Source organism: Solanum verrucosum, unplaced genomic scaffold, assembly GCF_900185275.1.
Source record: "Solanum verrucosum unplaced genomic scaffold, falcon-dt-bn FXZP01000199.1, whole genome shotgun sequence".
Classification (NCBI taxonomy): domain Eukaryota; kingdom Viridiplantae; phylum Streptophyta; class Magnoliopsida; order Solanales; family Solanaceae; genus Solanum; species Solanum verrucosum.
In genome coordinates this window covers 2605764-2632396 of record NW_026020049.1, presented here as the reverse complement: position 1 = coordinate 2632396, position 26633 = coordinate 2605764, and the positions used below count along the sequence as shown (strand labels likewise).

Genomic DNA, 26633 nt, shown 5'->3' with positions numbered 1-26633 from the left:
CACCATTCTTCTGAATTCTGATAATGATACCTAAAGATCTTGCATTTGAGGGTGTGACTAAACAGTTGATGAATTAAGTGAAAATTATGGGAGACCAAAGCAGGTATCTGATGAAATAGTTGAGGTGAGTTCAAGCTCGCCCTGCTACCACCACCGTTGTAGAAAATGATAACTAAAAGCTCATATACAGTATCATGCAAGACTTGCTGCTCTAGCAATTGAGAAAAAAGTATCAAATCATTAGTTGTAACTTGTAGCTAAAAGAGAATTTGTCACTCTGGCCAACCAGCCAAACAAAGGACAAGAAATATCCCAACTTACTTTTCGCAAGGTAAAAGTTTAGTGTAGTATCTAATTCGCAATACACAAGTTTAGAGAAACTTTACGGTCCAACAAATTTTTTGTAGGAACAAGTCACGTCTCTTAAGGCATAACTTTATAGATTCTAAAATCGAACTTACACATCTAAACATAATTTCGATAGGAACTAAGTTGTCTCACAAGGCATAACTTGTGCCTTTGCAAACTCTTTTTTTTTTTCTTTTTTTTTTATGTCAGATATTTTCAACCGCCTTTAATCTGTATGTATGAAATTTGTGCGAATGACCCTTTATTATCCTTGGTTCTGATTAAATACTAAGCAAATCCAAACTAACTGAATACATAGCTTGTCAAGACATAAAACTTTCTGCATAAATTCATTTTTTTTCCCAATTATTAATAATTTTCCTTCAGAAAGATGATTTAGAGATTTAACCACAAGTTAATAATAGGATAGACTCCGCTGTGAAACATGCACATGGTAAAGAAGATAACCTTTACTACAACTTCTATAAAGTCTAGGACAATCAGCATCTATAACAACAAATCTGGTACATTTCTCTCATCTACTTTTAACAATACAACTGCACACCTAGCATATAAACACACTAGTCACAATTAGCAAAACCTTACGCATGTTCGATACCTAGTTCCACAACATACACCAGCAGATCGTGAAGAAAACAATAAATGATGATTACACAGAAGGGGCTAGGGGCTGCATATGAATTTCCAAGGATGAATTACACTGAATTAGCAACGTTTCTCTATCTTCGAGCTCAGGTAAAAGACGGCAAGTATAGGAGGTGGAAAGCCCTCACCATACAACTGTATAGCTCTATCCAGCTCACCCCTATCGTAAAAGCTCATTGACTTTGGTTCTAACTAGAGCTAGGCAATAAGGAGCTGAGTCTCGCTGCAATTTTTGCACTCTTGTAGTCCTCCCGAAGCTGAATGAACCTGGAGTTCATAGAAAACAGAAGCATTCAAAAATATTAAGTCCTTGAGCATATACTCTTTACTGATTGACAATGAGCTTACAAATGGACCCACTTAGGCCTCATTTATTTTTATTAAACTTGCGATATCTGAATCGAAATGCACGTCTATGTATTAAGATGTGCATTAAGTTTTAGATGTCTGAATCAGAATTCATATATGACCACTAAGTTGTATTAAAATCTGAATACTACATAATTAAGACGGTTTGTTTTCTCAACATCTGAATGTATCAAATTTGCCTTTATTTAAAAGTTCATAAATAAAAAAATTCAAATAAATACTAGATTAATCTAATGCTATATCATTAAAATATTCTTAAAAAAATAATATAACAATCAATGTTGATGGCTAGCACTGTCATGGTTGTGGGTGTTGACTGGAGATTGTGTTGGATGATGGTGGTGGTTATGTGTAGTAGCTAGTGGTGATTATGACTAGCAATAGTGATTTATAGTAGTTGTTGATCGTGATGGTGGTGGTAACAAATAATTGTGGTGGACGATAGCGATAACTAATGGCGGTATATAGTGATGGCTGATGGCCGGTAATAGTCAGTGATTGGTTGTAATGATGGCTGGTGGTGATGATTGTAAAGATGGCTAATGGTGGTGATAATACACAATAGACATGTTTGTAAAACACATTTAATTTTATGAGAAAATCTGCAGGAGAACAGTCTGTTTATTCTCAGTATACAAGGTTACTTAAACATGATAATTACCTCTGTGCATCTTTCCTAATGCTCGGGGTTCCCTCAAAGAGTGTTGATAGACTTTCAGGTGCAACAATAAACACATTTGCCATGCTGGAAAAAAGATCATAAATCAGGTAATCAGGATTATATCATATTTTGTGGACGGCATTCAATTTTTCAAAAAGCTAGTAACTTACATGCCCAGCTGTTCAAATTTCTCATCAACTGAAGGGGCATTGAAACTACGAACAAACTCCCCATACTCTGTTATATCACGCTTCAAACGCAATCCTCCACTACAATAGACAAAAGAGATATTATGCAATGTACAAGAAAGCACAAACTCGTTTATTCCGTCACCTGTGTCTACTTTGCCATGGTTTCAATTTCAGAAAGAGACACGGAACAGGTAAGAAAAACATCACGAGTGACTGACCAAGTCATAAAACAATGGAGCGAATTGAGTTTATATAGAAGTGTGCAATTAAATGCACACAGGGATACACAATGACTTTAAATGTGAGTAAACGATAAAGCATTAAAGAGAGTGTGATAGTTATTTTAAATTACTGAGTGTACATGGGATTTACTTAGCATTGCAAAAAGAAATAGAGGTGCAGCACCCAGAAAACTTGGATTAATCCGAGTAAATGATCCCCTTTGGACTAGTGCCTAGCTTATCACTTGAGAAAAATAAGAGAACATGCTACAAACAATTTACTAGTTAGCACTGATAACAAGAAAAACAATTCACTAGTTAGTACTTCCTTTTTTAATGACCAAGAAATCTGCTATTTTCATCTTCGGAACTCAGTTGCTATTTGATTCTACCCTCCACCCTTCTCCACTAAAGCACCAGACTTGGTTTACCAGTCATGATTTGAACTAGTGATGTACGCCTACCATGCATCCACGCTGTAGTCTGTACTGCCTTCATCACTGAACCAAAGCCCTGGAGCTAGTATTTGTTTCTTTGTAATCTTGATATACATAGTCACAAGAGTACCAAAAAATGATACAAAACTCATGCTTAATCATTCTCATGCGTGCAACACCTCCCTTTTTTTCTTTCCTTGGTGGAGAAACTGCACAAGCTTTGACAAAAAGATTATTTTTATTTTTATTTTGTAATGGTAAATGTGTATTCCTCACCAAAAAATCTTTTTTTTTGACTAAAAAATTTTTTGATAGGTGAGCTTGACAAACATATTTGTTTCCAATTTCTCCAGTCAGACTTAATAATTTGGTCATATATCCAGAGTTCCAACCACTTAACGCCATTCAGATTGTAGAAGCTTTTGTTGGGAACTGTTTTATCATAATATGTGACTGAAACAGTTGGACAATTTTCTGCATAGGAGCTCCACGGATTCCCGAATACAGTCATGCACCAAAGAAAAGACCAGATCTGCTCAACACACATAGAATGAAAAATAGAAGATCTGGAACATAAGAAAGCTGACTCGAAATCTACAAATCTTTTATTTATCCATGTCATTGCATGGCATGAACTGTAGATAGTTTCTTACTTTAGCTTTAGGCAAGTCATAAAGAAAATATGGAGAAGTCTAATTGTCCTCAATATATAGAACATCTCTTCAGGACGTCTCAGCAAACTTATCTCCACATCCCATAGGACAGAATTGTGGAAAGCAATAATGAATTGAAGAAAAGCAGGTTAAAGAGGGTTGAATTGGGCATAGAACTGGGCTAAGTTGAAGATTGTTTTAAAATGGGTTAATGATTAAGCGGATTAAAATTTTTGCCCCTTTTTAAAAGAACTGGGGGTAGGGAAAGGAGAAATGGAGGTGGGGGATTACAAGAAGGGGGAATCGAACCATCACCAACAGAGTCAACCCATAAAATTCTGGGAGGGTAAAATATATTTGGGCCACATTTGACACCCCTAAATATGAGCTTAACTAGAACAACATGATCAGTAAGGGTTTATTTTACCGACTCCAAATTGGTTCGGATTAGCGTAGTTTGTTGTTGTTCTTGTTGAGTAATGATGGTGCTTTTCAAAATGTTTTTACTTCTTAACCCAAGAATGATCCCTGAAGCATCAGTACGATGCGTGACTATAAACAGAAGGAGATGAAAGTAATCTCGTGTCTGGCCTTTAATCTATTAGCAAAAACACCACAACTATTGAACTTCATGAAACTAGATTCCCACCTGGTTTACAATCTGCCGAATAGAGACTTTATATTTCTTTAATATCTATAATGTTGAAATGACACAAACATCAGAAATTTCTCTTTTGGCTTTATGCAATAGAAATATTAGCTGGCAGATAGGTTTCTAAACTCACTGACACTAGTGGAAGTATAAGCATTAGCTTGCTATAGGCAGGGAACTATTCCTACTATGGATCTTATAAGTCACTACGTAATTTTTGCAACTCCAATTTAATTAACTTAAACAAGCAGCAATAACAGCAATACCGAAAGGAAGTACCTTGCATTGAAGGTGAACTTTTGCCAATGATTAAGCAAGCCTTTGTGTAAACGATTCCCCTATTAAAAGAGAAAAACATACACCATATTGTTACCAGAAATTTTGATTCTAAGAGTAATAACTACAAACTGGAAAAAATTGCAGATAATGTAATCAGCTGTATCAACACAACACATTGTGGACAGCTGTAAAACAGCTGTAGACAGCCTAAATATTAACATGTTCCCGACAGTCAAAAAACAATAACATGGTGTCGCAGAGAAATTCTCCTTCTATTTTAAAATGCAGGTTTAGTAGTTTAAGTCGCTTGGAGCTTCCATTTGTTAGGATTTTTGAAAGTTATGGGCTATGGCATGTTTTTTTTTTTTGAGAATGGTAAAGTTGTATTCATCAGCAATGAGGGTATGCTGGCAACCAAACAAAAAAATTCCAAGGCGAAGTAGTCATGATTACAAATAGCCTAGGAAATCTACTAACTGATTTACATCATCTATACCCTCTTCTTTACACCAAAAATATAGAGTATTAATGCAGTTTTCTTTAACTTTCTGCATTGGGTTAGTAATATTCTTAAAGCACCTATTGTTTCTTTCCTTCCAAATTGACCACCATATGCAAGATGGAACTAGATTCCACCATTTTTTCTGTGTTTTACTTCCCCCTCTTCTCATCCAACAGTTTAATAGGTCAGCAGTATGCTCAGGCACCACCCAAGGATCTTGAATAATGCTTTGAAACAGATACCATATCTGGGCAGTCACTCTACAGTGAAGGAACAAATGATTGTTTGTTTCCTCCTTCTCATGGCAAAAGAAGCACCTAGAAACAATCTGAAATCCTCTTTTTTTCAGTCTCTCCTGAGTCAGACATGCTCTTCTGCACACTAACCATGTGAAACACTTTATCTTGGTTGGGGTGTTGGATTTCCAGATTTGTTTCCAAGGTCCAGCAATCTCCCCCGGCTGTGTTGCCAGGTCTCTTTTGTACATTGTTCCAACAGAGAATTCCCCATCCCTATCATGTTTCCATCTGATTGCATCAGGATTAGTGTTGAGTCCCGGAAAATCTTCCAACCTCTGCAGTAAATTGGCTACTCTATCCACCTCCCAGTCATTTAAGAGCCTCCTAAGGGTTATATTCCACCCTTGTTGAGACCACATCTCAGCAATAGATGCTCCAGGGTTGTCACAAAAAGAGTACAAATCTGCAAAGTCCTCCATGAGGGAGTTCTGTCCTATCCACTTGTCTTTCCAAAAAAGGATCCTAGTCCCCTCACCCACCTTGTAGCATATGTTCCTCGTTAGTTTTGGCCACAAATTTCTGATAGACCTCCAAACTGAGACCCCATAGGTGCTGGTCACAGTGTTGGATGTCCATGAATCAGTTTGTCCATACTTGCTAACAATAACATCCTTCCACAGAGCTTGCCCCTCTTTACCAAACCTCCATAGCCATTTTGACAGTAAACACCTATTTTGCAGACCTAGATTCTTAATGCCAAGACCTCCTGATTTCTTGCTTAGTTGGGCAGTTTGCCATTTGACCAAGTGAATGCCCTTTCCTTCCTTGTTGCCCAGCCAAAGAAAATCTCTCCTTAGTTTATCCAATCTGTCTTCCACCTTAGCAGGTAGGGGGAAGAGAGACATAACGTAAGTAGGGAGAGCATCTAAGACAGAATTGATCATTGTTATTCTTCCTCCCAGAGATAGGTATTGTGTCTTCCAGGTGGCTAATTTTTTCTCAGTCTTCTCCACAATTCCATCCCATATTTCTAATTCTTTGTGGTTGTTACCCAATGGCATCCCTAGATATGTAGTTGGGAGATTTTCCATCTTACAACTCAAAATATTTGCTAAACACTGGATGTTAGCTACGTCCTTGACTTGAAACATGCTGCTTTTTCTCCAGTTCACAGAAAGCCCTGACACTGCCTCAAAGATTACTAATATTATTCTGATGAAACACACCTGCTCAGCCTTGGCCTCACAGAAGATCACAGTATCATCTGCATACAGTAATTGGCAAATTTGTAGATCTTCCCCAGCTTGGTTACCCACTTTGAACCCTTTTAACCATTTCTTCTGAGTGGCCACCCTTATCATACTATTGAGTCCTTCCATAGCTAGAATAAAGAGGAAAGGAGAGAGAGGATCACCCTGCCTCAACCCCCTTTCTGAGGGAAAAAAACCAGCAGGTTCTCCATTAATCAATATAGAGAACCTGACAGTTTTAATGCAAAATCCTATCCACTTCAGCCATTTCTCTCCAAACCCCATTTGTCTCAGGATGTTAATAAGGAAATCCCAGTTCATATGATCATAGGCTTTCTCAATATCAAGCTTACACATGATTCCTGGGGATTCACCTTTAATCCTTGAATCTACACATTCACTAGCTATTAGAGCTGCATCTAGGATCTGTCTGCCCTGTATGAAGGCCATTTGATGTTTGTTGACTAGCTTGCTGATTACTTTTTTCACTCTTTCTGCCAGAAGCTTGGCAAAAATTTTATAGACTCCACCAATAAGACTTATTGGTCTAAAGTCTCTAAGTTCAGTTGCCCCTGGCTTCTTTGGAATAAGGGCCACATAGGTGGCATTGAGGCTCCTCTCAAACTCTTGTCTTTCGTGAAAGTGGTTTACTGCATTCATAAAATCAAACTTAAGCACCTCCCAAAAACTCTGAAAAAAACACATGGGGAAGCCATCAGGGCCAGGTGCCTTGTCACTGGCACATGACTTGATGCACTTCAAAACTTCAGCCTCCTCAAAGTGAGTTTGCAACCAATCTCTTTCTTCCTCAGTAATAGTTTCCAAGCCTTGCAACTTAAATTCCGGTCTCCACTGTTCAGTCTCTGTGTACAACTTTTGATAAAAGTTGATGATTTCTCCTTTAATATCTTCTGGATCTGAGATAGAGTTTCCTTCCACCACCAAAGTGTCAATAGAATTAAATCTTTTGTGAGCTGTTGCAACCCTATGGAAAAATTTTGTGTTTTTATCACCTTTTTTAAGCCATTGTATTCGAGATCTTTGTCTCCACGCTATTTCTTCTTGTTTGGCAACCTCCTCAAATTCCATGGCTAGATGAACCTTTTGGAGTAGTTCATCCTCTGAGAGTAATCTCAGCTCCTGCGTCTTTTCCATCTCTGCTAACTGTTGGAGGATTTCCTCCTTTTTACGTTTCCAATCATTTCTATGTGTCATTCTCCATTCTTTCAATTTTTGCTTCAACATCTTTAGTTTAACAGCTAAGATGTAAGAACCTGTGCCATTTATTTTGAAAGACAACCACCATTCCTTAATCTTATCAGCAAAACCGTCCACCCTCAGCCACCATTGCTCAAATTTGAAATAGGACTTATTCAAATTCAGTTCCCCACAATCAAGCATGATGGGGTTATGATCAGAACCTATTCTGGGCAGCAAGTTCTGTTTGATCCGAGTGAAAGATTCATCCCATTGAGATGAATATAAAAACCTATCAATTCTGGAAGCTGAGCTATGGCCATCTCCTCTTCTCCAAGTGAAGGATCCCCCCAAAAGCGGGGGGTCCACGAATTCCATCGCATTTATCCATTCCGTGAACTCCTGCATGTCCCCTGTTATTCTGTGTCCTTCTGATCTTTCATTTGGGTACCTTGTGACATTAAAGTCACCACAAGATATCCACGGGCCACTGCATACCTCCTTGATGATGCTCAACTCTTGCCACAACTCTCTTCTAGACACAGTATCACAGGAAGCATACACTGCACTAAGGAACCAAGTAAGAACTTGGTTGATGCCATCAAATTTTATTGTTAGACTCTGGTTGGTAGTTGACACGACTTCCCCTCTCCAATATCTCTTGTCCCACATTACAACTATCCCCCCACTTCTACCCGTTGCATTCAGATGACACTCCCCCATCCACCTGTTCTGCCACAACTGCCTAAAAACATGAGTTTCCTTTTCTGTCAGTTTCGTCTCTACTAACACATATATATCTGCCCCCCATTGTTGTATTATTCTCCTCACTAACCTCCTCTTATATTCACAATTTACCCCCCTCACATTCCAGCTGAAAATTTTCAGCTTCATTGATAACTGGCTGATGTTGTCCTCCCTCTACTCCTTGGCTCACCTTCTTTAAATTTAACATGGAATTCCAGGTTCTTAATCTCTTTTGGAGTGAGTTTCTTACCACTGGTGGATGCAATAGATGCTGCCTTTTGTGTTAATTCACCCCTTTTTTGATCAATTCTTAAAAAAAGATCAAAGGCCACCTTATCGCAGCCTTCAAAGGCAGCCCCAAACAATTGGCTGAGCTTTAGGACATTTGACTGGACCCAAAGAGAAGCTTTATCTTCAATTTCTTGCTCCGAGAGGGAATCATTGATTTGGAGAGGCAGTGGTTCTTCGAAGTTCGTCAATTGCCCAACTCCTTCATCACCTCGAGGTCCCGCTTCCCTATCAGAATAATTAAGACTTTCCCCTCCCCCATATTCCTCAATAATAGCCACAGGTCTGTTCTCCCCCTCCATTGAACCATCCCCTCTCTCTTTAGCACATTCTAGGGGTCCAGGAGAGAGGCTTTCCAGCATGCCAAGTTCTTCCTCAGAGAGACATGGTCTCGGTGAAGGCGTAGCCTCTTGCCCGAGAATATCATCGATGAAAGGCTCTGCTTCAGGAGTTTTTGAAGTGTGGAGACATTGGACTTCCTTCATTCCTGACTCTTTATTATTTTTTAAATGGCCCAAAAGGCCCAACAGGCCCAACTGCTCTTTAATTAAATCAGGCCCCATCTTTTGAATTAGGCCAACCACGTGCCCTTCAGTCAAAACCGCGTGGTCCTCTTTTCTTTTTGAAATAAAAGTCTCCTGCAAGCCTTTGTCCGCATTGTACTTTCCATTATCCAATGGGTAATTGGTCTGAGAGGTCCCCATCAAGCTTGATTCACCTCGAAGGGGTTGTTTCCTTGCTTCTCGGTGTTCGAGGACTTTATCACTGCTGGGCCTGAACCTCGCCGGAGCTTCACACCATACTGGCAAGGTGAACGTGAACTCGCCGTCGTCGACCTCAACTGTTGTCGGTATCTCTTCCATAGGTCCTCTGACTCTAATCCGAGCCCATCTCAAGTGGTTTCGAAGTTGGGTTTCCTCTTCTGTCTCCAGCCACCCGCCACACTGGTCTCCTATGTCTTTCATTACTTCATCCGACCATAGTTGAAGAGGGAGCCCTAAGATGCGAATCCAAAACCAATCAAATTTCTTTTGCATCGGAATGGCCCCTGTCGTAGGGGACCACCATTCTAACTCCATGCAGTGATTATTTCTCATCCATCTTCCTGCTAGGACATTTTCAGCATCTCGTCTTGATTGAAATTCGAACAGAAACTGGATCCCATTCAAATCGAAAATTTGGATGTTGAAAATGCCCTGCCAATTCTGATGAACCCATTTTCGAAGGTCATTGCGAGTTGGGATCTCGTCACAGCCAGGAAAGCATCCCACCAGACTTCTTCTCAGCGGATCTGTATCATCCTCGTTGTTGTTCTTCTCCAAAGACTGTAATGAATAGTTTGCCGACCATCTATTCCTAAGGATTGCATCCTTGTAACTCCCCTTTCCTTTGTCCCCTTTTGTACTTGTTCCCCCTGTATTACCATTCAATTTCTGTACCTGTTTGGTATCATTAATGAAAGGCTCAATTTTTTGCAATACATTGGTCCACCCTTCATTAAATGCGTTCTCCGGAAGAATAATCACAGATCTCTCCTTTCCATTAACTGTAATAACAGACAGAAACCTCCCAAACGTATTGAACTTTAGATTGCAATAAATATGTGTAGTCCTATCTCTGCATTTCCAAGCTTTAAAGGATTTTCCTTTGATATCTGAAGCCTCCTGAAATCTTTCACACAGCCAAAAAAGAGCAGCTCTGCTAAGCTTCATCCTGCGCATATATAATCTTGCATCCTCCACCCATTCAAACCAGGTTCCTGAAGGGAGATGTGACTTTGTCAAATCATAAGACTTTCCCCCAAGTCGGAAATAGATCCTATCAGCCATCTAAAAGAAAGAAGATGTGTGTCGTTTTAAAAAGGGAAAAGAAAGGATTAGGTCTCCGGTGAAGGAAGTTCACCGGAGGTGGTGTAGCTCAGGGCCAGAAGGGTCCCTAAGCTTTTACCTAGGGAAACGTGCCTGGGAGCAATATATTCATGTTTAAGGCCATCTTAATGGATGGCATGTTTAAGGCCATCTTAATATATTCATGTAAATAAAACCAATAACAATAGCAACAACTATACCTCAGTCCCAACTCCCAAATAAGTTGGGGTCATTTATATGAACTTTCACTGACCATGTTATTCCATTTAAATCCATCCCATGCCAACATTATGCAAATACAAATAAGAAGTAATAGAAGTTCTCTATATTTCCTAAACGTATAAATATCTTAAAAGCTAAGCCATTCTTAGAAAGCATAGGACCTAGTGAAAGTGTCAACATGTCTATAACATGTTGTCAACCAATAGGTATCGCCTATATAGATCCTTTTCTTCCCACCCATCTTTCACTAAGTTTGCATTGATCCCCAGAAATTGTATGTCCTCAAAGACAACTTCCTTCCATCTGATTTTAGGTCTACCTGCCCTCTTTTAACACCTACACTCACCGTGGTGACGTGGTCCATGTAAATAAGACTAAAAAAGAAATAAAAAAATTAAAGCATTAACCAGTAGGATCAAGGAACACCTAGCATAACTTGTAGAATAAGATGGAGCAATATCAAGCAAATAACTTAACACACTGAACATTGTCAGCATTTAGGGGTCAGACTAGGATATAAGCGTATGCAGAAATAAGAACAGGAATATACCAATTCAGTCAAAAAGGCTTGTTTGTTAAGCCCTTCCAGCGCTGTGAATGCCGATTCAAGCACCCTTGAAAGGTATGCGACAACTCTGATAAAGGGAGAAGCCGTAAGAATACAGGAAATATCCTTCAGAAAAGAAAAAAAAAACTTAAGATGTATTACGAGGGAAAGAGACAAGAAAATATATGAAAGGCCAAACACTATGCATAGGAGATTTCAGACTCCAATGCATTCTTGACATATTTAGAATGGCGTGTGTTGATATTTTGAAAGCCAGTTAAATAATAGGCAGCTTAATATCCTTCCAGAGATCATCTTATTATAGTTTCTCTACTCTACATGGCATAAGTAAAGCTTAAATTAGTTCAGACTTTGAACAAGCTTGCGTTGGCCGATGGTCAGGGACAATGCTGTCATCAGGTGATCGATAATCTGCGACCTTTTGTTCAGTTGACAGTACGCGTTCCACCTGAGAACAGTCAAAGAAAGTGTAACCTAATATCAAACGTAAACTTTGATCTGAAAGGAAACAAAATAGAATCTGAGAAATTCAAAATGACTGATAAAAGGTGCCATTGTGATTGTAATAATGAGGCCAAGTCCCACATAAAGACTACCACAACCGTCAAACACATTAAATGTTACAAATCAGACCTCTGCCATAACAGTTTCAATGCACTGCTGAAGCCCCTTATAAGCAGCACCCTCTGCACTTGACATAGCTGTAGCCATTTCTTCACAAGAAGCAGCATGCGCACCATCCACAGGTAGTAAAAGTCGAGATATAGAGTTTGCAAAATACTGAAGAAAAGGAGTTCAATGAGAACCCAAAAAGAGACAACATGAGATTGTGTTTATTTTTCTTTAGAACTGGTAAATTTGTACATGAGATTGTGTTATATTTTAATCACAAAGATTTTCACTAGTTCACTAGCATCAAACCAACATACTTGCTGCACAATAGCCACACTGCTCCCACAGCGTTGCACAGAAACCATGAAAGATCTGAAACTGCTTTCACCAGCAGCAGCTGCTGCTTCTGCCTAAATACCACAGATGATATGGTTAAATCAGCTAATCTACGACTGTATACTCATGCACAAGGAAAATTTACATATTTTTCAGACTGTAGTAGGCATGAATGCCAAAGTAATTACCGCGGAAGCAGCTGCAGCAGCAACCCTTCGACTTACACTAGGAAGTACAAATCTTTCCCTTAAAGCAGCAGCCTCAGTGAGACTGTCTCTGGCTCTTTCAAGACCTTCAGTTATGTATATGCTCACCTGCAAGAGTTGGAATAAGGCAGCTAATGATACCACGTAAAAATGACAGAGAACAATGGCAGAGCTATCCTCCCTCATTGAATATGCTACATTACTAATGCAAGGTAGTTAAGTAGGAAATGATCCATACATAAATTCCAGTCTCCAAAAAGTAGAAGAAATAAAAGGATATCTATGTACAATGAATTACACTCAACCTCCCAAAAAAGTAATATTCAATTACATAGTCCGCATGCCAAATGAAAATAACGTAAATACTTCCAGCTAGAGCCATTAAAATGGGCTTAGCCCATGGGGCCGGCCCAACCCAACCCGCTACCGGGGTAGGGTTGGGATATGATTTTTCAAGCCCATTTAAAACTAGGGCTTATAAGCCCAGCCCAAATAAGCCCATGGGCCAAAGCTATTTATATAAGGGTACCTTACAAAAATCTCACTAGTGTATGAGCTAATCACTTAGATGCACATTATGTTGTAATATTATGAATCTTACCAGATTTTGGTTTGGTGCGTCCAGATACATATAACTCGGGATACATGGACTCAAAATTATGTAATTTATTCTAGATACACTCTATCCAAGTGGATTCGCATATATCTAATTAGATACATAGACAAATCCCGCACCCTCGCCTCCCTCCCATCTCGCTCGCCACTCTATATGGGATGCATCACACCAGATACATGTATCTCGCGTATCTAGCATCCTAGATACATGCTAATCACACTAGATTTTTTGCTACTGTTATTGAAACAACACCATTGTTTGTCATATTTGATTTGAAAATCTTCTCATTTTCTTTAAGTTAGAGAATTTTAAGTTAGAAAAAAAAAAGAAGGGCTACCCCCCCCCCCAGCTTGCGACCCTTCTAGGGTTGGGTTGGGTTGAGCATTTTTCAGGCCCTTTTCAAATAAAGGACCGGCGCGCCCTAGCCCATCAAATTCCTTGGCTCGCGAGGCTTGGGCCTGGTGGGGCTGGGCTGGCCCTTTTTGACAACTCTACTTTCAGCAGAAACAAACTTTGAAATAGAAAGGTAGTGAACTTACTTGGTCCAGAAGGCATGTAAAAACAGCCCTTACATTAGCAGCAATTGCAGCAGGCTGTACAAAAAAATTAACAAGCAATTAGTTCAATCCTGTAGGTCTGAAACGAATCAGTTTGGATCAATATCAAAGGCCGAGGACAAGGACTGCACCAGTCTACAGGAAACAGACAACATGACATTTGATTATTTTAATCCTCTAACATGACCGATAAACTTATCAGAAAAAATGTTGTCTTTAGTCTTCTTTAGAACTGTTTGCTAATTAATTGACTTTGTGTGTGTGTGTGTGTGTGTCTCTGTAGCATTCAGGCTCAATACAATACATATTCTCTTGGATCTTCCACCTAGCTAATTTTATAAATCAGGAGGCTGTGCCCAACCGTCTCAAAGGTATATATGCATTCCAAGAAAGAGTAGGTTGTAGCCAGTGCCATACGCAGAATTTCCATAAGCGGTGTCACTATTGAATTGGGCCTTACAGGTTCTAAATATTGGGCCAAACTGCCAAAAGCCCAAAACTGCATTTGCAAAAAAAAAAAAAAAAAAGAGGTTGTGCAGGTTTGATCCCGCAACTCTCACACAAAAGTTGGAACACCCATGACCCAACCACCAAGCTACTGAGTAACATCGGTACAAGCAGAGTCCTTTTAACATTTCTACCTTTCATAATTGTTTTATTTATTACTTTTATAGGTATATCTAGTTAAAAAAAATCAACGAAACGGTGTCACGTGACACCCCTTGGACCAACGTAAATCCATCCCTGGTTGTAGCTCCCTGCAACATCCTGAAACATATGTCACATATACCTGTGATGAAAACAAAGTGCATCTGGATACTGCTTCTTCATTCCAACGAACAAACTCTGTCACCACAGTAACAGAAATTTGCTGGTGAGAGGATGCCATTGAAGCACCTTTTGAGCGTCCAATTGTCCCAGATGACTCGGAGGATTGCTGGCCTTCAGCACGTAGCTCCTCCATCTGCAAGGTATAACCAAAGTGTGTTAACGCTAGTTCATGAGTAAGAACCGAGTTCGGCAACTTGTTGCAAGTTTATGGCACTAATAATGATCTTTTTCTTCTAACAATGTACCTCCCGAAGTTCAAAATTGTTTAATGGTTTTCAGAAAAACATGAGTCAGCTATGTACATTACTTTATCATACAAATAGATTAGGTAAGAATCCACCCAACGTAGTCCTATTGAAACTTATTTGGGCTCTGCAAGGAAATAATTTCAAGCTTTCCACAACCTGCTAACACAGCCAATTGACAGTCCATAAATCATATCCCTTCCTCTCTTCAGACTCCAGTTTATTACTTATATATATCTCACCATCATCATCATCATAACCAAATAAAATACTGGAAAGCAGATATGTTCACATTTAGAGTGTTATTTCCAGAGTTATTTATGTCCATGCTGTAGAGGTGTCTTTATAATTTTTTCTTCTGCAAGTTTGACCAAAAGGAAAGAGAGAACTAGACAGAGATATATCCTAAAATTAAGATGATGGACCACTAAGAGACAGACTGTCCCAACCTTAGCTTTGTAGAGTTGTCTTAGAGAGGCCTGCTCGTACTCAATGTATATGTCTTTGTGGGGTAGAAACAGGGATTCTGTTAAACCTGTCCAGAAGAAAAACAACATGAGATTGTAATGCACAAACACCAAAGTCACGATCAAGTACAACAGAAGCTAAGGTGCAACCATATTTAAACAGTAGAAAACTTCTTCAACAAAAAGTGTTGCAGTGCAATTATGCTTGATTTTACCAATCAAAATCTTTCCGTACATTTCTTTTTTTGTGGAAGTAAGATGTTATATAAGCATGGCATTTTCTGTACTTTTTGGGAACTCAAGCAGATAGAATGACAGGATAGCACAAGAAAGGTCAGGTTTTAGATTTGATATTACATCCACATATTCTCCATTGTAGTTAGTTCTATTTTAACTAAAGATAACTATGTCAGCAACTAGGAAGAGTAGCATTCAATGTTAGAATGCTAAAGGTTAAATTAGAATATTAGAAGTGCCCAGTTCTAAAGTAAGGTATTCTCCAACATTGGACAGATAACATATGTGTATCATGGTTGACACCAATAAAGACTAAAGAGGTGTGTCTTTTATTTATCCAATCACCGAATCATCAGTATCTCTTCTTCTCTTATTTTCTCATATGGTATCAATCCTCTACAATCTAGGTAAAGATCCAAGTACTTCAGTCTACTGGGAAGGTCAGCTGACTAAAGTTTTTCTGTTCTTCTACACCGTTGGTAAAGGCTAGCCTAAAGCACACTTCAGCCCTGAAGCATGGTGAAGCCCACGTTGGGTGCTTCACCTTGCTTAATAGGCGCTTTAGGTCAAGGTGCTAAGGTGTGTGCCACCTCACCAACGGGGGTTTCTGTCTTCAAGGGCACAACAACATATATAAATAATTTAACTATAGATTTTCCATTCTTTTGTCCAAATAATCATTTTTTGTATTTATAGTTACATTTTCTTGCATTACATTTCTTTTTTTTGTTCTCTCTTCATTGGTGGTTTTTCTGCAGTTAGCCTATAGTTTGATTGCATTTAAAGCTCCAACATACTTTGATGCTTTTTTACTTTTCACTTTTCACTAATTTGCTCTTTTATAATTTTAGTACTGATACTGTAAAGATGGATCTTGGGCCCAACTCAACCCCAAAAGCTAGCTCATGAGGGGAGGATTGTCCAAGTCCATATAAGAGACCAAATTCCCATCCCTTATCCGATGTGGAATTCTTAACACTCCCGCGCACGCCCAGACCTTGTCAACTGGAGCGTGGACACTATAATATGGGGGCCCAACATTGGCGAATAAAGAATTGGGATGGGTCTGGCTCTGATACCATGTAAAGATGGATCTTGGGCCTAAATCAACCCCAAACTAGCTCATAAGGGGAGGATTGTCCAAGTCCTTATTAAGAGACCAAATTTTCATCCCTTTTCCGATGTGGGAATTCTTAACAGATACCATGCTAGCGGAACCACTCTTAATTTCGGTGAACATTTCAGTCTACTGTGCTCTTTTTTCCTGAACGTTCTAGCAGCACACACATGTTCCGATGAAGAGAAGTCGTGTGAGTCTGTTTTGCATAAGTTTTAAAATTAACCTTAGATTCTTGCTTTTTTCTCTAAAGCGCAGAGCTTCTCGCTTCGACACCAAAAGCGCATGCTTTCTTTTCCTTCGGCGCCTCGCTTCAGTAGCAGAGAAGCGCTGAAGCTCGCGCTTTTAATAACACTGGATGGTAGTTCCTTCAACGATCTATAAACGAGCAGGCTTCACTAGCCCAATTCTACCTTCTTTTTTCCCCATTCAATAATTGAAAATATCCAATCTTCTTTCTTTTGCTTCTACCTCCCATTCAATTAATTGATCTTCTTCCTTTACGCCAGAAGGAAAAAATCAAAAGAAAGAACTTCTCTGTCATCTTTTTTCACAACTGAGTAGATCAAACTTATTAGCTGCTTATTCTTCTGCTACTTTTTAGTTGTTTTCTAGCAATCTTCAGTGTTTTTTCACTTCCTCGAGACGAGAAAAATGAACTGTCTGCAAGTGAATTGGGGTAAATCTTTTTTTTACATCCAATAGCAATACCTTCTAGTGTAGCGCTTTAGACATTCGTCACAGCCCTTATTGTTTCCTCATCTTAGTTAATAAAGCTATTTCAGAGTCACGACACTGACAAAAAATTTTGGGGATTGTACATGTCTCCATAAAAGTGCATCTCAAAATATTATTTTGGAGCAATATTTGGTCCAAATGAAAAGCAGTTATATGCAGATCTTTGTATCTTCACTTGAATCTCCATCACATTTACACAATAAAAACTCAACCAGATGTTTGCAAGGATGAGATGATGGAAAGTATTTCTACCTTCAACATCCAAATCGCCACACCCTACACCACGCAAGTCTCTAGCAAGCTCTTGTGTCTTCTCATATGCCACGGCTAGCAATCTGAGATACTGAATGCACAAAAATGAATAAACAAGGATAAATTAGTGGCTCATGTTTCTCCCTCAAGGTCTGTACGAACAGAAGAAAATTCATTGTCATGTTACTCACTAATATAAGTCCTCCTTCTTCCATGGGAGGTGGACTAACAAGAGACGGTTTCAGTACGAGTTTCTCAAGTAGCTTTGGAACACGATCCTCCAAGACACGCTGAACAACCACCACGGATTAGTCAACTATATAACAATTCACAATACAGTTTTTACAGTGACACATTCGGCAATCATTTTAACTTGAACGGCAACACCAGAATCAATAGAGAATAGAAGATGGCTTAGAGGAAGCTCAAAACATCTATAGGGAACAATGTTCTGAGCTAGCTTGTTTTATTACTGGCATGCACCATCACACCCAGAAGAAGATAATTCAACAACTAACTACCTCAAGCACAACGCCAGTAATAATACAACCATACCTGAACTAGTATTGACATTACATCATTTGGGGACGGAAAAACAGCTGCTATTGTGGCTGCTTCTTTGCGCACAGTCTCTGATATTAAATCCAAGGCATCAAGAGGCATGAATTGAAAAGAAAACCACTTTTCGATTCAGATCAATTTCAGTTTTTATAACCTGTAATCTCTTTAAAAATTGAAGAAAGACCACGTGCAACATTGCTAGGGCTGGGTTGTGCACCCTGATCTCCAAGAACCAATTCAGCATCTGCATTCATGACCTCCAGATCGAACATTGGACATAATCCCACATAGTGTTGCATAGCACTGGTACCCCCGGTTAAACTGATTTCCAACATTAATATGTCAAAATCAGAAAAAGTTTCTGAATGTATATAACCTAGAATCCGATACTGAATTCTAAGTAAACAACGAAAATTTCAGATGGCACTCAAAAGGGAAGCAACCAACATGATCTAGAATGAAAAAGTAATAACAATTCTCATAAAGCTCCATGTTATCTGTACACTTTCTTTTAAAAAAAATCATGATCAGCTGCACCTTATCACAGTTGTTCCGTAGAACAACTTTACACATGGAGATTTCACCTGAGGAACAAAATGATAGGTCTACATAATTTACTTGTTTACCTGTGACAAAATTTTAGCGCATTCCCGCATTGTAGACAGCTCACGTTTCTGTGAAGCCAAATCAAATCGAGATAGTAATCTGTTTTCCAGCTCTACAGCCACAAAATAAGAAAAAAACTTAATCTGTCCTTTAACAAGAAAGCAAACTCTATTGAATTGCAAGTAAAAGGCAAGGAAGAAAATTAAGTATGGATAATGAGAGTTCTCACTTCTTTCTTTTAATCAGTAAGTTGCCACAGTTTCTATATATGTTATTTTCTCAACATCATCGTTCTACAAATCATGCATACCATATATACTATCACTCAATCAACTACATCTAAATTCTAAATTATTTGGTGTCAACTTTCTGAATCCTCTGTATTTACTCCATTCTATCAGGTCTATTTCTTTCGCATGCAAGATCGGTAGATAACTTGTTTCCTAGGGAAAATTAAGGGTTAATATCTAGAGGTTTTCTAAATCTCACTTACTCTTACATGTACATATATGTCTTTAAATAGAATAGCAAGACTTTATGAACAAATCTAATGTAAATATAACAACAACTAAGTCTAAACATTTAAAGCAGAAGGAAAACAAGGAAGAGTAAAAAAAGTAACTGCCAAACACAGGAGAACATTAAATTCTCAAAAAAAAAAATTATTCTCAAAAAAACACAGGAGAACATTAACAGCGGAAACCTTCCCCAGTACCACCTAAGACAGATCTTATGTGTCCGACTCATAAAAAAACGCATGAAAGAAAAGACGGACTTCATATAATGGTTTCTATCTCAGTTCATACCAATATCACTTTCAACTATATGGTTAAAACAGATAACAGTTACCAATTTCGAAAAATATATGGTTAAAACAGATGCATAAAAATTAAGATCTCTGTCAATTTTGTTGTGTACTTATTGAAAAAAAAACACTAGCACTCTGAGCTACATCAATTCTGACTTATAAGGGGTCATTATTAGCATACCTCATACATATATATATTTTGAGAAGGCATGTGTCTACATATAATTTTTTGAGAAGGCATACCTCAATGCATATATTTATCAACTTCTTTCTCTTTGCCCTTTTTCTTTTGGTTGATAACAGTATTATAGGGGTTAACTTGTTGGCACCTAGATTAACCAACTGAAAACCTGCTACCTCCAACCAACACAACCCTAGGGTTACTCTAATTTGTCCTCATGTCGATCAAGATTAGACAAGTGGAAAGATACATTCACATTTGGTGTCCTATGTGATGAGAATGCACTACCAAGAGTTGAGACTTAAAGGTAAGTTTATGGAATGGTTGTCAGACCAAATATGTTGTATGGAGCAAAGTGTTTGCCAGTCAAGAACTCACACGTCCAGAAAATGGAAGTAGCAAAAATAAGGATGCTTAGATGGATATGTGGGCACACTAAGAGAGACAAGATTAGGAACGAGGATATACCGGGCAAGGTGGGGATGGCCTTCATGGTGGAGATGTGGGAAGCAAGACTGAGATGGTTTGGGCATGTGAAGAGGAGGAGGAGGAGCACAGATGCCACAGTAAGGAGGTGTGACAGGTTGACGGCGATAGTATTAAAGAGAGGTATAGGTACTCCGAGGAAGAATAGGAGAGAGGTGATTACACATAACATAGCACATCTACATCTCATCAAGGACGTGATCCTAGACAGGAGGGCATGAAGTTCGAGGATTAAGGTAGAAGGTTCGTAGGTAGTCGAGCAATTTCTCTCTTTTCTCTGGGTCAGAGGATGGTTCTAGTCAAACATGGTATTATTAGTATCATTCTACCATTTTCTTACTCTTCAATTCTAACACTATTGTTGTTTATTTTGCTTTGGTTATCTTTACTCTTTTTGCTATAAATACTTTTTTTTTCTTTGATATTTTCATCATAGCTTGTTTTACTCGTGTATTTTTCAAAACTGTTTAGAAAAATGTTTTTCTTGAGTCGAGGGTCTATCGGAAACAACCTCTCGACCCTGCAGAGTTAAGGGTAAGGTATGCATAAACCCCACCCTTGTCAGATCCTACTTGTGGGATCACACTGGGTATGTTGTTGTTGTTGTTGTTGTGATTGGCCCAAAGAGTTGTCTCTAGATGGATTTCTCGTCATAAGAAGTAAGTGCTAGAGATGTGGTGTGATGTTTTGCATTCAAGGCCTTTGGTAAAGCTACTAAAGGTAGATCCAGGGGGTTTCAAATAAATCACAATATACAGAGCATCAACAGTGCCAACCAATGTAAGTGACAATCAAAGGAGAGCTAAAAGTTTGAAGAAGCATTTTGGCAAGGTGCAGGTTAATATCACTTTTCATTATGCAGCCGTGAGTATCCGCTGCAAAACCTTACCTATCAGAAGTTGTTTCTCAAAACAAATTAAAAAAAGAAATCTCACAAATCAAAAAAAAAAAAAATCACGAATAAAGGAAATAAAACAGGATAAAGCTCAAAGAATTCCTTTAACTGAATACATAGCTCTAGTGCTCGACAAGCTACTCAAATTTAACCTAACACATAAGCAATTAAAATAGTTATATTTGATTTAATAATTCTATTCTAAATTAAAAATGAATAAGTAAATAAACAAAAACCAACATGGTCAAACCCAAATAGCTCACAGAAAGGCTTCCCTAAGTTAACAACCTAAGTCTAGTTTCCTTCTGTCTTAGCTATCCACTCATCACTTGGTATATCTCACTATCTTTTCGATAAATCCCAAATTTCTATATACTTTTCATGAATCGTGATTTTTTTCCTTTTAATTAAGCTTTGAACATTGTACTATTTAAAAGTTACACACTGGTCACAGGTTATGAAATTCTTTGTTCTTTTTCTCTTTCGTTTTACCCTTGGTAAACCTGACTCCTTTCCCACAAACCCCCTCTATCTTTCCCACTTTTTTCCTTGGTGACGGGAACACCACCCTCAAGGTTGGAGGTGGAGAATACTTTCTACTAGGCTATCCCTACCTTATCCTCGTGAAATTTGACCTTGCAACTTAAATTCTTGTCCCTCGATCACCAGTTTTATAATATAAATTTCAGGTTTTGAGATGTTCAAATATGTTTTCACACACTTCAATGAACAGTAATGCTTTATACAACTAATCATGGGGTTCAAGCATTCAAATACTCAAAATTTCCTTTCGCAACAACCTGCATAAAATGTTACTCAAATTGAAATGACTTCTTAAGACCTTAATTATATCACATAAAAATTGGACCATGAGATATGATCTCTAGTAATCTACCCTTACGAGTATGTCACAGCCAAACTAAGATACTGAAATGGAACTATGTATCAGTATAGCTACTCGCATTAGGTTACTGAGCTAGTGGCATTGGTGTACCTAACTGAAGCTTTCACAAATTCCTGCACCAAACAACCCTTGCCAAAATCAAAACAAACTATAAAACACTTCACTTAGAAAAAGACTAGAGTAACTCAGGACAGTATTTGCCAATTGAACCCCACAGGAGTTAAGTTCAATTGGCAAAGGTTGAGGAACTAGTGTCTTAGGCCACAAGTTTGAGCCTTGCGCCAAGTGAACTAATTTTGGTGTTTAAGTGGAGAAGGGTAGAGTGCAGGCCCATCATCTCCAAGTTTCTGGGGCAGGCTCTAGGCCTAATAGGTTGGCTCCAGACAGATTTCTCAATCATTAAAAAAACACCCAGGACAGTAAAAAGGATTGAACCATATAGTCACTAAGCGCTTGTCTCAAAAATTGGAAGAATCGTTCATAGGGTTTTGAAGCTTCATATCTGACATTTATAGTGACACATTTACTTCCTTTACTCAACCACTTAATCTATGGTATGGAGTTCAATCAAGTACCCTGTTCCTTTACAAAAATGCTTCCTGCACTTATTAAGTAGAACAGCAAATGGAGGGTTCGAGGTCTTTAAAATCTGTCTTACAGTTCTAACAAGATAAAACAAGTAGAAGTAGTATATGGAGAAATAAGTTCCTGATTATGTACCATTGCAGTATTCTTGGAGATTGGCAACAGCAACTTCCAGTCCTCTACTCGCAGTTGCATTACCGACAGCTGATGAGATGGTCATGGCTTGTCCTCCAATATCATCCTCAGCAAATGATCCTAGTATGTATGTGGAACGATATGTAACTCTTCATAAAAATCAAGGAAAATGAAGAAAAGAAGTCCTAACATGAAGATCCCTGGAAAAGAAGAATAATACTGAATGTAACTGCAACTAGAAGAAGACACTATTGTTACACTCTTGTATACCAAGAAAGAAATCAAAGTCGAGTCCATTTCTTTTATCTAAAGAGGAACATCACGGAAGGAAAGGATAAGAAATCCTCAAACAAAAAAGAGCATTGTGTAAAGTGCATGCCTCAGTAGAATTAAGATATTAAAAAACTAAGTCTAAAGTAATACGAGCAATAAGAAGAATGAATAGTGATTGAGACAATGGGTCACTGACCAGGACCTGCAAAATCCAACTGTCACACTATACCACTCTCAGATGCGCGCCCCTCCAGTGGAGAATTTATGTGTAAAAAAAGAATCATGTGAACCCATGGTCATCTGACTAAAATAGATATATTATTTGTTATAATACTTAAATATACCTAGTATTATCTGAAGGCACGATCAAAAGAGATTGAGTGGTTCACTGGTTGAGAGCTAGTCCTAACTCCATCAAGTCAAGGGATCGAATCCCACTTACTGCCATTTGTTTCTTTTTTTTAAAAAAATCTAGAGCAGCCTTCCTTATAAAACTGCCCCCTTCATTTTTGTTTTTTTAATTTCTCTGATGATATTTTTTGTGATAATATAATTAATTATTTGCTCGCCAAGTTGTTGTCATCATAACATAAAAACTTAAATTTTTTTTAAGAAAAAAACAAAAGATATGAATCCTCTAGTCCAATTGTTCCTTTGAAATTTATATCTAATCTTTAAACAATGGTGCACCCGTTGTCTTGAAATCCTGGATTCATCTCTAGCCTGCCCAATCCTCAAAAGAGAACGTAAAAAGGAAACGAGCAGCAGGATATTCGCATCAGCTATTCTATTATGCTATTTACCATAAATATGACAAATCCCTCAGTAATGGAAAACATCTGCAGAATGCAAACCATTACACATTTTAAGGCACTGGGCCAAAATAATTTGGCATTCACAAAGTCTCGTATGATTATGAGATGATAATACAGAGATACAGATCTTATGCCATGGAAACCTCATGGGAAGACAAAGTGTTTAGCTTTGGGTAGTCTAGGAAGGAAAATCTAAATCCAGGGTCTACACAGGAAAGAGAGAACCCTGCTTCAGGCTGCTCTATGCATTGCTGATTTTTTTCATTTTTAGGAAAAGGGAACTGAACCGGAAAAGAAAGAGGACAAAGACAAGATAGAGAGAAAATAAAGAGATTAGATTCAGGACACTGCTATAGAACTCTAAATTTGAAGTCTACTATATAAACTGTAAATTAAAATTTCAAGGAAAAAAAAAAGGCTAATGACATGTTGGCATCTTTCTTAAAACTAAGAAGCAGACGATTTTCTTCACTTTATACATTGACTAGTAGGTAATAAACACAAGGAGTTAATACAATTGACAGCTGAAACAATCATGGAAAAAAAATTTAGGTAAAGCAAGTGTGATGTTTACAACATGAGAATATCGAGGAAGCATATGGATCTCACTTAATTTTTGAGCAATCGAAGCAGCTTCTGCAACACGACTATCATCAGAAAATAAAGGAGAAAGTTCCATCAGGTCTCCTGGACTGCCATTGAACTCCATCAAGTACTATCAAAGGAAGCAACTAATACTGTCAGTTTTAAAATGAGGATAGAACTTGTTTTACAGCATGAACGAAGTAAGTCAGAAGTCCTTTTGATAACCGAGAAGTTAACCAGTAAAAGTTTACCTTTATGAGCTCTATCGTCTGACTAGCAACTTCTCTCTGAGCATCTGCACTCTGAACACAAAAGGAGATTCACTATATTCTGAAAATACTAACAGCATTCTCTGATGACATGGTCTTAAACAGCTTGGAAAACAGATCAACATAAAAATTATGGAGTTGAGCAAAAGATTCTCTTTCTTTCTACTCATAAAAATAGGCATTTCATTATCAGTAGGCGAAACACAAGTTAAAGTGGAAGAATTTTTTTCTGGAAACAAAAACAAGTTGCACTTGACCATAAAATAAAAACATTAACCTTAATCAAGCATCAAAACAAGTGCTTACAAGACTTTCAAAATACAAAGAAGGTATTAAGCAGCTATACCTGTAGATGATCTCCTATTTTGGCAGCCGTTTGACCCACACTAGATATACGCAAGTCCAACCGTGCAAAGCTATCAAACAAGCCGTCTACACCTTTTTCCAGCTGCACAATGCAATGTTCTTAAACTTGAGGCCTTTATTTAGGTAAAAAGAAGCTCCACACAGCATGAAGGATATTGAACACCTTTGGAAGTACACAGGAAAGAGAGAGACACTGATCGAAACAAGTGGATCAACTCTCATTTTCATAAAACAAATTTCAGAAGTATATTGAAAACAGCTCCATACATACTGTGATTTAAAATGTTACTCAACATCATTTTGTCATTATTTATTCTATCAAGACACTTATTATGGGACAGAGTACAACACAATGAGGTAATTTATTACAAAGATATTTTCCAGAAAAAATATTTCCGATGACTGAAATATTAACTTCATCTCATAATGGCCACGATACGGAATTCAATACACTAACCTCAGAAAGTGTCTTCCGGTGCTCTGAATCTTGGACAACAACTTCCTTTTTAAGATCACTAAGGTTCCCATCAATCTTTGATTAAATATGAGGGGATTAGAATAAAAGTCATCAGCAAAAGTATTATCTCACTGAATCCACATATAATGCTTTACCATACCTGTTTTCTTAGATCAACCAATTGTTTACAAGAATTCTTAAATAAGGATAATAAAGCATTAACTTCAGGGAATAGGGGACTTGACAGTCCTTGTGCTGACTTTCCCGCATCTGGTGGTGCTCGCAAATTCCCATTTGGTAGAGCATCACTTCCAACACCATTTCCATGCCCTTCTGTGGAATCTGATTCTTCTTCTTGATAAGAAGGCAATATCTCATTCACCAAGTTACCAAACAAGCCATCAAAGGAGAAAGCCCCCTGCATTTAGTAAATAGAACACATTGCTGTCAGTTAACTACAAAATTTCTAAAGCTTAAGTTGGCATACTCTTCCAGTCAAATTAAATGGTATCCAAGGCATCACCTTAAAATCATCTATGTCAAGAACAAGCGGATCAGAGTCGGCAGATGCAGATCCTGAAAACCTGTCAGCCGTCATTCCATCTCTAGACTCTCTCATCTATTCTAAGTCAAAAGAAAATGGAACCAGAAATTATCTGTCATCTTCACTAAATAACTGGATTGTAATCATTTGACAAGCAGGAAAACAAAGTTAAAAAGTAGCATAAAGTTGGTGTACAACAGAAGAACTGTGATCAGTCCTCATTTGTTCATTGAAAACAGCTATATGACAGACAATTAACGAAGAAAAAGGTAGCAACAAAAAAAAGTGAATTTTACTAATATAAATTATGCAAGGGAAAAACAAAAGCCGCAAGACTTTCAGCAATTTCATACAAAATCAAAATTCAGATGAGATATAAGTGTGCATATTTGCCATTTCCATTAACTGCTAGATCTGCTCTAGACTAACCTTATACTGAGCAGGGACACTTTTTTACCGATTAAATTCTAATTTTATTATTAAGGGAGAAAAACTCCCGTATATGAGAGGTATACCAAAAAAAGTAACGAATATAGAAAGATATGATTCTCTACGAAAGACATCCAATATTCTACAGAAATGATAACTTCA

The 26633-nt window shown here is 38.0% G+C and overlaps 1 protein-coding gene across 1 annotated transcript; it reads right to left on the bottom strand.

The window, feature by feature from the left end:
* Positions 1-823: 823 nt before the first annotated feature.
* On the bottom strand, positions 824-26132 carry LOC125823087 (exocyst complex component SEC10b-like). The gene is made up of 24 exons (XM_049502507.1): positions 26022-26132; positions 25659-25916; positions 25499-25573; positions 25022-25123; positions 24658-24708; positions 24431-24536; positions 22734-22853; positions 18752-18851; positions 18288-18454; positions 18128-18204; positions 17764-17862; positions 17573-17663; positions 15211-15296; positions 14476-14649; positions 13668-13721; positions 12495-12620; positions 12288-12380; positions 11992-12138; positions 11709-11806; positions 11341-11425; positions 4478-4536; positions 2215-2313; positions 2045-2128; positions 824-1281 (listed from the first exon to the last, which is right to left on the bottom strand). Exons 1-24 carry the CDS (start codon positions 26115-26117, stop codon positions 1203-1205), a joined length of 2526 nt encoding a protein of 841 aa, XP_049358464.1. The 5' UTR covers positions 26118-26132; the 3' UTR covers positions 824-1202.
* Positions 26133-26633: the final 501 nt, after the last annotated feature.